Here is a 12826-nt window from a genome sequence, read left to right on the forward strand (position 1 = left end):
CTTGTTTGCAATTGTTTTTATAATTACCGTCCATTTGTGGGAAATGATACTGATATTCCACTTATAAGAACAATATATATTTTCTTTTTGGTATAAGTTTATTTAAGTAACAAAGTGAATCCACGCATAAAGTCATTAGGTAATTAACAGAATAGGTGGCAATTGGACATGGAATTGGAGATACACTGATTTTTAAAATTACAACAACATCCTCTGAAGGCTCCAATTGACTAACTCACAAAACATCCTATGGACATTTTCCTCCATTAAACATGATATCAAAGTCAGCCTTCCTTTCACAAGCACCCTCACACTCCCACAGGACTACTGCAATCACCTAGTCAACCCTCCTACTCCTTCATAAATGAAATAATTAAAGTCAGAAAAGATTCAGTGCCTTGCCGAGTCCCTCAGCTTGTCAGAAATTAAAATTCACAAGGGTGTTGTAAGGAGAAGAATGATTAGATGGGATTATGTTTGGCATATGTTGAACTAGGAAAAGACAGAAGAGCAATTAACCAAACCAAATGTTCTTTATTATGTCTTTATCTGCACATGGGAATTTTCGCATAACTTAATCAGATCTAGCGGCAATAATAAAGTTAATTCCGAAAGGCAAATTGTATCTGTAAGTAAACAAAATGTTATTGGGCCTGTTGAATAAATTACACATTCTGCAAGGATAAAAGCCCCAAATGGATTAAGGAATGACTAAAGTTGTCATCTAATTACTTCTTGGAAGGAATTTAGAGGTTCCTATAGATGGAAGCAGTGTGTCTGGGCACATGCCCAGAGCCAGAAGTGAGCATGAGCACAGCAATTCCTGACCTCAAAAAAAAGGAAATAATGCTTAGCAGCCTATCATTATGCAAACTTTGCTGGAAAAGGTAAGCAGAGGGTCTTAGAAGTGACTTGGCATTTTACAGATTCTCTTTTATAGAAAAACACACACACATATGCTTTTTGTTTTCTAATTTTGAAAAACACTCAAAAAATTTTCTGTTTTGTAATTTTGAAAGAAGAAATGTTTTGTTTTCTAATTTTGTTAATAATTTTCTAATATTGAATTTTCAAATTCAATATTCTTACGAATAACCAAAATCTTACATTATAAGAAGTTTTGCAAAACACAACATTTTAAAAAGCCTATTCGCTTTTGAATGCTTCAAATGTTGATACTGAATAGTCCTTAAACACAAAGGGAAATTATTAAAATATGTTATTAAATGCATAAATTTGATAACATAAATTGCTTCTGCTTCCATAAGATAGTTAACAACTTCAAGTGAAATTATGATTAATTTCCTTGGAAATAGACTTTTAATAGTCAACCTTCCAAAGTGAAACAGGAAGGTGACTCATAATTTATTAATAGTTGTTTCCTCAGAAGAACCATATCATACATTTTTTAAAGATAAAATGTCAGGGCTTTGTAAAAAGTGAAACCAATAAATGAATTTTCAAGAGCCAAGAGCCATTTGCATCTTTCTTCATGATTTTTGCCATAGATACATGCCACCAATATTATTTATTTAGAATTCATTCAATCAACTCACTATTTTTAGTCATTTATTTTCAAAGTAAACTTTTTCTCACTTATGTAAGAAACCCACAGGTTTTGCGTGCTAATTATGCTTTTTCTAATGTACATTAAAATAAATGCATAATTATTAAAATAAGAAATATTGACCTATAAACTACCTAATATCATCCTGATATATTTTGAGGAACACTAGGCTGTATGATGATAAAGCTAAATTAATATTTGAATATTATGTTCATATCCTAGCTTTTCCTGTCTTTGTTTCTAATTCTACGTCTCTACAAAATTTCCACAACTCATTTAGTCTTTATATCACAATTTTTATTACTCTTCATACTTTAGGAACATTATATCTGGCATTCATGCTGCATACACCTTGTAAAAATTGTAAAACATAACTAATAGAAATAATGCCAACTTCTACAGTATATTAAGCCAAATAAATTCTGTTTTCTAAATTCCAGTCTGAAAACAGATTTTACCAACATGAAGTCACTGATTTTAACAAGATGTGAAGGTGAACGAACTATACAAAATAGATAATTATTTTATACACAATTTAAAAATGAATATTCCCTACAGCACTGTTTGTTGTGCTCAGGCAACAAAAACTTTGGAAGAGACTAAAGGCAAAATCACATTGAAGAGGGTCCTGTTGGTACATTTTACGGCCCCATAGACTTTCCTTAAACTATCTATCACATAATGAAGGATCTAGTATATAGGTGGAATACAATAGAAATAATGTCTAATAAATACTTTTATTCAATTTCACAAATCAATAACTAGGAAAATACAGTATAGACTCATGAAACACAAGTGACATAGTCAAGAGAGATGTCCTCCATGCCTTGTTGTCAACTTTAAGAACCATACACAGGAGTTTGGTCACAGAACCACTGTTCTGGGCATGGTCCTGGTGACTGGCAAGCTGGTAAAGACTTGAAGTGCTACTAAGCAAGCGTAGATTGGCCAGGACCCAAGGGAACAGGAGCAGGAATAAATACAAACCTGGTCAATTGGAAAATGCATAGGAAAACATCTGAAACAAGTTTAGTTATGAAAAATACACAATTGCTTCCCTCTTACGGAGGGGGGAAAAGAAACAAAGAACCAAAGAGAACCACAAAGATGATTACAAACTTGAAATATGAACTTTCCAAAGAGCCATTAAAGAAACTGAAATTACTACTCAGGAAAAAAACAGGCTCAATGAGGGTTCGTTAATTAATGTCCTTCCAGTTATGAATGAGCTTGTTTATGGGAAACAGTAAGCATCTGGTGTCCATGTTTGGTGAAGTTGAGCAGGAAAATAAATGTAACATACAACATGAGGATTTAAGAGGCTGGTAAGCCTGAGAAAAATAATCATCACAATTTTTGAATACTATATAGGCCATAAAGTTCACCAAATTGAGAACCGCAAGGAAGTCTGGAAAAATCAACGATAGAACCTTTATTCTAGTGTTTTCTACAATAAATTAAACCAGTGTGATATTAGACAAGTTGTGTATCTCTGGCCTTAGTTTCCTCATCTATAAAATTAGTATATTGTGTTAATGTAAAAATGAAAGAGAGATAATGTAACTACAAGTGTCTTCATATTTTGTCTCTGCTGTTTACTGCTTGTACGAATTTGGCCATATTTTATGCCTTGGATTCCTTGCCTATAAAATGAAAATAATAGTAGTAGCATCCTCATAGATTTGTTGAGAAGATTAAATGAATATAAAACACTCAGTAAAATACCTAATTCAATTGGAGATAGTTGTTTTTGCTGCCATTACTATCATGTGCAAGTAACAGAAGCTAACTCTAACTGGCTAAGTAGAAAAGAGTTTATTAAAAGGATAATGGTTCACAGAAACTTTAGATGTGGAGAATCCGAGTCAAGGGTAAACTTTTAAGAACAAAACCCAAAACCACATCACATATTTGTCATGATAAGAAAATGTTATCTACCATCACAGAATGCTCAAAATTAAAGTTTGCACCATTTGTGACTTTTGCATCAGAACTCAATTTTAGTAAAGGAAACCATGATTGTCCATGGTTTAGTAAAGGAAACCATGGTTTTCCAATAACCATGATGACCCCAGCTGCAAGGAAGCCTGGAAAAATCAAATGTCTGTCATTTTTAAGTTCTATAGGAGAAGGCAATTTTTGCCCAGATTCCCCAGGTATATAACAAGTTCAAATGCTCAGTGGCCAAAATTAACTCAGTTCATTCAACGTCCATGGTAAGACTTATGGCTTAGAATGAATTATTGAGGAAGGTTTTGTGGGTTTTGTCCAAGGTCAAGAAGATGGTAGACATAATCTCTTGAAGACTCAATGGCTCCATCATGAAGGACTTGAAATATCTGTGATAGGAGGAAATTTCCAAGTAATTTTGACATATAAACTGAGTAATTGGGTAGGCTCAGCATCCAATATTTAAATTAAAGCCACTAGATTTATAGTTAGAAATTGTGTCCTCAATTGTTAATTTACATAGGTGAAGACTTTCCAGCTATTTGTATATGACTCTAGAGAGACAACGGTTTCTAAGTGTTTGATTGGAAAAATAAAAGTTTCCAGAGTTTAATAAACATTCTCTCATGAAAAACAAAAATCTATATTCCTTTAGTCTGAACTATTAATACATTTGTGCTGCTGGGGAGAATGCTTCCCTTGAGGAAGACATCAGCTAGGAGGGAAAAGACCAGTTATAACCGGGCTTTATCTATTTTAAACTCCTCAACTGAGAAAACAGTGCCTGACATATTAGCAACCCAGAACCCAACTGTCCTTTCTGAGTAATGGACAGCTATTCTAACCCCATGACTAATGCCCAGTGCCCGTCTTAAATTGATCTGAATTTCCTTTACTGGTACATTCCAAGACCAGTGGGTGGCTCACAGAGCAAATCTCCGCCACTGAGTGAACTGCAGGGCATTCCTGAACTGGTCAGACTCTTTACAGTCTCAAAAAATATTCTTTAGACTTTTTTCATGTGTTTATAAAAAACAAAGACAATTAATATGCTTTCTTGCCCAATTATTTCAGATTGTAAGCAGGTAAATCCTGCTATACACATCTTATGCATAAATAGTTGGCATTTTGCAATTATAGCAATCAAGCAAGTTGAAGATACATTTTAAAAGGTCAATCTGATGGTTGCCTATTTATTTTCAAACTACCAAAGCTTTTCAAAGCAGAATTTCTAGAATTACCACTTTACTATTATGGAATGAAAGTTTGGTTTCCTCATCTTGAAGGGTAAAAATACCACCGAATGTATAGTAAATTTATTTCAATAATCTGTTGAATGTTATAGACATCAAAGATATACAAAAATGGGCTCAGGAATCATTGTCACCTAAATGGAGAGAGTTTGTCCAGGGAGGAGGACGGTAATTTGGCAACTCAGGTTGAGTATCTTTTATCCAAAATGCTTAGGACCAGAAGTATTTTGGATTTCAGATATTTTTTAATTTTAGAATTTTTGCATATGCATAATAAAGATATCTTGGGGATGGGACCTAAAGTATAAACACAAAATTCATTTATGTTTCATATGCACCTTACACACATAGCTTGAAGGTGATTTTATATAATGCTTTTAATAATTTTGTGTACCCCTCACATGAGGCCAAGTATGGAATTTTCTACTTGTGGCATGATGTTGACACTGAAAAATTTTGAATTTGGGATTTTGGGGTTAGAAATATGAGATACATTTTTCCAAATATTTTATGTAATAAAATGATTGCAAATTAAAATGATTTTAAATTGTAGTGGGGAATTTACTATTTAATGGCATGATATTATTTTTTCATAAATAAGGAGGTTTGTTTGTTTGTTTGTTTTGAGACAGAGTCTCGCCCTGTCGCCCAGGGTGGAGTGCAGTGGCGCGATCTCGGCTCACTGCAAGCTCTACCTCCCAGGTTCAGACCATTCTCCTGCCTCAGCCTCCTGAGTAGCTGGGACCACAGGCGCCCGCCATCATGCCTGGCTAATTTTGTGTATTTTTAGTAGAGACGGCGTTTTACCGTGTTAGCCAGGATGGTCTCGATCTCCTGACCTAGTGATTCGCCCGCCTTGGCCTCCCAACGTGCTGGGATTACAGGCGTGAGCCACTGTGCCCAGCCCATCCTTCCTGCCTTCCTTCCTTTCTCTCTCTCTCTTTCTTTCTTTCTTTCTTTCTCTCTCTCTCTCTCCTTTCTTCCTTTCTTCCTTTCTTCCTTCCTTCCTTTCTTTCTTTCTTTCTTTCTTTCTCTTTCTTTCTTTCTTTCTTTTTGAAACAGAGTCTTGCTCTGTCACCCAGGCTGGAGTGCAGGGACACCATCTCAGCTCACTGCAACGTCTACTTCCCGGGTTCAAGTGATTCTCATGCCTCAGCCTCTCAAGTAGCTAGGATTACAGGCATGTGCCACCATGTCCAGCTAATTTTTGTATTTTTAGTAGAGACAGGGTTTCACCATGTTGGCCAGGATGGTCTCGAACTCCTAGGCTCAAGCCATCCACCCAGCTCAGCCTCCCAAAGTGCTGGGATTACAGGCGTGAGCCACCATGCCATGCCAATAGGGAATATTTTAATGTATGTATCTGTCATAAGTGGCTTCCATACATCAAAGGAGCAAAACGGAGAAATTAAGCTGATGAACTTTGATGCCTGACTGCCTGGGTTCAAATTCTGGCTTCTCCACTTCCCAACCATGTGACTTTGGCAAATTACTTAATTTATCTGGGCTTTGGTACCTTATGTAAATGGGATAATAACAGTCCTTAACTCATGACATTAAGTAATGATAGAGCATTATCTGACATATAGTAAGTGTTATATAGGTATTTGTTTGAAAAAAAAAAAAGAAAAGAAAAGAAAAGAAGTAAATAAATGTGTCTGAAAATATCAATTGCACATATTTAAGGTAATTATTGGTTGAGATATAAACCACTAAATTACCACGGTTTGGGGTTTTTTCTATAAGCATAAAGACTTCCATTTCTCAGGTTTCTCTGTGATATCAAAGTTTTACTACTGGACAAGAATATTAGGGTAAGAAAAAAATACAAGAACTCTCTAGGCAAAAATTTAAATATTCAGTTAGATTAAAAACATACTCAGTTGTTTAAAACAACAACAAAAAAAAGGAATCCAGGTAAAGTAGAAGACTCATATGACATTTTTTAAATTACTATTTTTAAAAACGTTGTAGGAATTATTATAAATAAAAAAGTGATCATGACCACAGACACCACAGACATCAAGTAAATAATGTGATCCAAAGAACCTTTGTGCTAACACTTACAAAATAATTGAGACTCAAGTTGGTGTATATGAAGATTTAACAGGGACACCACAAGCTGTTTTACTTCAATTTTAAACAACAAACAACTGTCATACAAAACAGTGTCTTTAAACAACTAACATATGTCTTTTAAAAATCTACATAGAAAAATATTTGAAAAGGCCTATGAAATTTTAAACAATAACTACTTCTAAGGATGAGTAGAGTGATACATTGGAGAATTTTTTTTTTACTTTACATGTCATCATGTTTTTTCCACAACATGCATTATTTTATAGGATAAAACTTCTTAAAATATTAGTTGTAGAAGTTAGTAATGAACTCCTGGGCTCAAGGCATCCTTCTGCCTCAGCCAGAGTAAGTTCTAGTGTTCTATAGCACTGCAGGATGACTACAGTTAATAATATATTCTCAATATGTAGTTGTAAATAGCTAGAAGAAGGCTATTCCTTGCGTTCCCAACACAAAGAAATGATAAATGTTTGAGAGGATGGATATACTAATTACCCTGATCTGTTCACTCTTTAATGTGGTAAAAAGATAGATCTCTTAAGTATTCTTACTTAATGAAATTAAAAGAGAAAAAAAAACATATTTGCCTAGCGGTTTACAAGTTTTCACAATGTTTATCTCAAGCAAGCTGCTGAAGCACAGAGTGTGGTATTATAATCCACATAAAAAACTTTAATTTTTCTCCTTTAACCAGTCCACTATTATTATTTGTCAATGATAAATACATTCCTTACTGTGAAATGATTTTGAAAAATACTCAAGGAAACTGAATTAAAGACTTGATCATTTTCTTCTCTCCTTCACACCTGCCCTGGATTTGCAGGAAAATGGACAAAGAAAATATGGTGGCCCTCCACCTGGCTGGGATGCTGCACCCCCTGAAAGAGGCTGTGAAATTTTTATTGGAAAACTTCCCCGAGACCTTTTTGAGGATGAGCTTATACCATTATGTGAAAAAGTAAGTCCAAGTTTAACATTAATTTTTCTTATCTTTCAAGGGAAAAATACTATTCTCTTCACTTTGCTTTCATTCTCAGCCTTCTTGGTCAATGATTGTTTCCATTCAAATTACCATTCGTCAATTATGGACAAAGTTTCTAGTGATTGTCCCTTTATAATCACTGCCTTGACCTAGCTCTTGTCCTGTTACTGACAACTTGAATTGCTACAATTTCTAATGACTTTCAAATCTATATCTTGTTACCCAATCTTTCCACTGTCATGCCATCTAACTACAAATTATCCATCTACAATAATCCTACAACAACCTGTCTAAAATTAGATATTGCTCCAACTTGACATTTTAATATGATTTTATAAAGTACATTTTCATTTTAAAAGAATGTATACGTTTGACATGGCTCAACGTGTACCTATAATCCAGAATGAAATCTTCTCCAAGTCTGAATTTTTCATCTACCTAAATGCATCAAGAAGATTAAGAATATGGCTTTTCAATTAAAGGAAGAATACAAAATTCAATTTCATTTTTAATAATTTACCAAGCAGTTTTTAGCAACAAGCACATTCCTGAAAAATTTAGTAAATATGATAATTTAGCTCTCTGCCTAAATGCCAAAATTGAATTTTGTGTGTGTGTATGTTAACAGCCTCAGATTCAGAACTGCACCTAATTTTACACATACAATCCCTCTTGGCACAAGGACAAATGATGAGGACTTAATTCTGTAAGAATCTTATACATTGAATCGGAAAATGAGCATCAAGAAACATAGAGATGAAACGTGCTCAAACTCTTTCCTAATGAGCCCAGAAGAAATAGGTGTTCATTACTGAATACATGGGGGTGTGGTAGGGTAAAGCTGAGCTGAGAAGTGACCAACCACAAAGGTAATGGCATGTGCTTAATGGCACTTCTCTCCAGACATGCCCCATCATATTTATTTGGGCAACCCTTCCTACAGCAGCCAGCAATAGTAAATTGCTCAGTCTAGACTGCTGCAGGACAGTTGTGGGGGTAGAAGGGAGTATTATATGGGCAAGTAGAGTCACTATAGCCGGGGGAATAGAGTGCTCTCCTGCTCTGGAGGCCCTGGCCCTGAGTTAGTAGCATTTAGGCTAGCATTTATATTCAGCCAGCAGACTGAGAAAATGACAAGCCTCCCAGATCATACCCTGAAACATACCTGTGTTCATTTTGATGTCATGGCTGAGGAAAATGACAGCTAAGAAGTTAGTCTGGCGAATGAGCATTCTTGTATTTTGTTTTAAAGATCAATGATAGAATAGGACCAATTGGAAATAAAACTGGAGATTTCAGAGGACAGTTAGAGGGAATGGACATATACATCGAAAAAGTGCTTTTTTTTTTTTTTTTTGAGACAGTGTCTTGCTCTGTTTTCCAGGCTGGAGTGCAGTGGCACAATTATGGCTCATTACAGCCTCGATCGCCTGGGCTCAAGCAATTCTCCCACCTCTGCCTTCCAAGTAGCTAGGACTACAAGCATGTGCCACCATGCTCAGCTAATTTTTGTATTTTTTGTAGACTCAGGGTGTCACCATCTTGCCCAAACTGGTTTCAAATTCCCAGGGTCAAGCAATCCACCTGCCCTGGCCTCCCAAAATGCTGGAATTACAGGTGTAAGAAACTATACTTACGATAAAATGTGTTTTCATGTCTCTAAGATGTTCCAGATAATTATGTGATGAAAGGTAATTTGCTCTACTAAAAACACATTCTGTTAACTCAGGCTGAAATGTCACTTGGACACATTTTATTTAACTTAAGTTCTCTCACGAATCAGATAACTGATCTGAACCCACATGAAAATATGCAAACCATTCCACATGAGATGCAAATGCCAAATAGTTTACTGGCAGGAGGCAAACTTCAGAAAACATTGTGTGTGTGTGTGTGTGTGTGTGTGTGTGTGTGTATCAGCACATGCACACATACATTCAGAAGTACAAACATATATATTTTTCATTTCTATTACTTGCAGATTGGTAAAATTTATGAAATGAGAATGATGATGGATTTTAATGGCAACAATAGAGGATATGCATTTGTAACATTCTCAAATAAACTGGAAGCCAAGAATGCAATCAAGCAACTTAATAATTATGAAATTAGGTAAGCTCTACCTCTTCTAGATTAAAAGTGAAACAGACAATGCACCTGCATCTGTTTTTCTATCAAGTTTATCTAATATGGTATATGCCAAAAAAAAAAGCCAAGCCAGAAATGACACAGATTAATAATTTTCCTTGGCAAAAATAAATTTGATTAAATATTTATTTAATATTAATACTATATGAAGTACCAAACTAAGTTCTATGAGTGTTCAAAGAAACAAAACTTAATAATTTGCCTGTTTCATAAATATATTTTGGGCAGTGTTCAAAATATTGGGAATATATCAAGGTATAATTTCCTACTCGCACAGCAAATATATAAGATCACTCAAAATAGTATGAAAAAAAATCAAACCAGGATAGGATAAAGTTGTGTGAGAAGGTGGCTACTCTAATTTTGTGTATTTAAGAAAATACTCTCTGGCAGAGTGAAACTTAATCTGAGATTTGAATGAAAAGAGCCAGTCATGACAGTCAGACCTTGGGAAGGTTATTTCAGGAAAGGAGAGAACATCAAATGTAAAGTTCCCAAAGTGAACAAGCATGATATGTTTGAGGGGCAGAAAGCAAGCCCATGTGGCCAGAGAGGGTAGAGAGGAGAACTGAAAGCAATACAGTTGGAGAGCTGTGTACTCAGTGGGGAAGTATAGATGAAGTACAGAAGTCTCTGCGGTAAATAATTTGAATTTTCTTCTAATAGAAGGGAGGAAAGAGTTTTCATTACATTTACAGTTTTTTAAACATTCCTCTGCTGTTTGGTTGAGAATGTACTATGGCAAGTGAGGTTTGAAAGAGGACACCAGTTAGAAGGCTGCTGCAGTTGTCCAGATCTGGACAAGAGATAGTGGTAGTTGGATGAGGGGAATCAGTGGTGGACAAGATTAGAAAGGGTGAGATCTGGAATATATTTTAGATTGAGTACACAAAACTGGCTAGATGTTGGATTTAGACTGTGAAAGAATTCAGAAGTTTGGGAGGAAACCCAGGATTTTGGTCCAAATATCTGTGAACTTGTTAGTGCCATTGCAATGGAAAAGACTGGAAGGATAGCACAGGAAGGACTCTTTGGGGCACTTTACATTTGAGATGCACATTGAACATCCCAGGGGAGGTGCTGAGAAGGTGACTGTCTGCATTGTAGTGGAGTCAGGAGACAGGTCACAGTTGGAATATAAATTTGGGGGTCAGCTAAATATAAATAGCAATTAAGACCACGGGACTAGGGGAGAGTCCCATGTAATTGACTTTGTGCAACCAATAACCAGTTTTGATAAACTGGAAATAAAACTGATATCATGAAATTGTCTGATTTCTAAAAGCTTCACTTGGAGAGAGAACTGTCATAAATTCTTTCTTAAATGAAGCCCTGAGCCATGTGAGAGGAAGATTAGTGCAGCAGTTAAAGATCAATAGTTTTGGAGTCAGCCATGCTTCGTTTGAGTGCCACCAAGTAACTTCACCATTCTAAGCCTCAATTTCCTCATCTATAAAATGGGGATACTATCTATTTCATAGGTTTATTGCAGTGATACTACAACAACTTTACAGTGCTTAACCCAGTGTTTGGAACACAGTAACAGGTTGACAAATGATTTTTAAAAATTATATTTTAGCACAGTTCATCAATTCTAGATGCAGTTTTTTTTTTACATCTAATCCCTTTCTGAAACAGAACTGCACCTTAAAATGGGTAGATCTTAAATCTGATGAATGCAGAAAGAGCAGATTTACCACAATTATTTTTCTCTCACTTTCTATAGGATGAAAAGAAGTCATACATTATCCTCACAGTCTGTAAATCAATTAACTACTGGCTCATTTTATTAAAAACTCCTGGGCTGGACACAGTGGCTCACGCCTGTAATCCTAGCACTTTGGGAGGCTGAAGCGGGTGGATCACCTGAGGTTGGGAGTTTGAGACCAGTCTGACCAACATGGAGAAACCCCATCTCTACTAAAAATACAAAATTAGCAGGATGTGGCGGCGCATGCCTATAGTCCCAGCTACTCGGGAGGCTGAGGCAGGGGAATCGCTTGAACCTGGCGGGGCGGAGGTTGCAGTGAGCCGAGATCACACCACTGCACTCCAGCCTGGGCAACAAGAGTGAAACTCTGTCTCAAAAAACAAACAAACAAACAACTCCTTAGCCACAGGAAGATCAGCTAGATTCGGCAACTACTTGTAGTCTAACCATTCAGCTCCAAGGTTGGATTCTAGAAGAGAGTCTTGGAGAAAACATAAAGGAGGTTCCCCTCCCACAGGGGCCTCCATAGACCCAAAAGAGCTTTGTGTAGTATGTGGAGGATTGTTTGCAGTAGGAATCAGGAGACCTGGGGTCCAGCCCAGGTTCCTTTGGACAAATGCTTTAACTTCTTTGAGCATCACTTTTATTATTGGCACCTGAACACAGAGATGTTCTGAGCATTCACTATATGAAAGAATATATACTAAAGTACTTTGAAAGGGCTACAAAATGCTACATTATTGTTTTACAATTTCCAGAATTGGAAGGTTCCCCCATTCCTTGGTCTTTCATGGAACCTGGACATCGTAACACTAAGGGTTATTCCCAAAATGGTATCTGAGTTGAGATGGATATGGAATTGGCTCTGCAGGGAATCAAGTGGATTTGCTGTATCTACTTAACACATTGTTACCCAATAGGGCCTGTAAATATTCATAGGATATGAATAATGAATACAATCAATCCCCTATGGCCACTGATAATTAACAGTATCCTCTGTGAATTTTAGTGCCTTTGTCTGTAAAATAGAGATAAAAATATACCTACCTCATGAGGTGTTTTGAAAAATAAATGAGATAATGTACATACATTGGAAAATAAATGAGATAATGTACATACATCTCAGTGCTGACACA

General features: G+C 36.0%; 1 protein-coding gene across 3 annotated transcripts in view; it reads left to right on the top strand.

Annotated features, from left to right (window-relative positions):
* Positions 1-12826, top strand: part of A1CF (APOBEC1 complementation factor) — a 78912-nt gene that overhangs the window by 35525 nt on the left and 30561 nt on the right. For 2 of the 3 annotated variants that reach the window (XM_033215344.1, XM_033215354.1), the window contains exons 3-4: positions 7673-7807; positions 9813-9943. In XM_033215344.1, coding sequence (XP_033071235.1) covers positions 7673-7807; positions 9813-9943 — 266 coding nt within the window. Of the gene's footprint in view, positions 1-7672; positions 7812-9812; positions 9944-12826 lie in introns of those variants that run through there. The other variant, XM_033215360.1, reaches the window with a different exon arrangement.

This window comes from Trachypithecus francoisi, unplaced genomic scaffold, assembly GCF_009764315.1.
Source record: "Trachypithecus francoisi isolate TF-2019V2 unplaced genomic scaffold, Tfra_2.0 Contig00586, whole genome shotgun sequence".
Lineage (NCBI taxonomy): Eukaryota > Metazoa > Chordata > Mammalia > Primates > Cercopithecidae > Trachypithecus > Trachypithecus francoisi.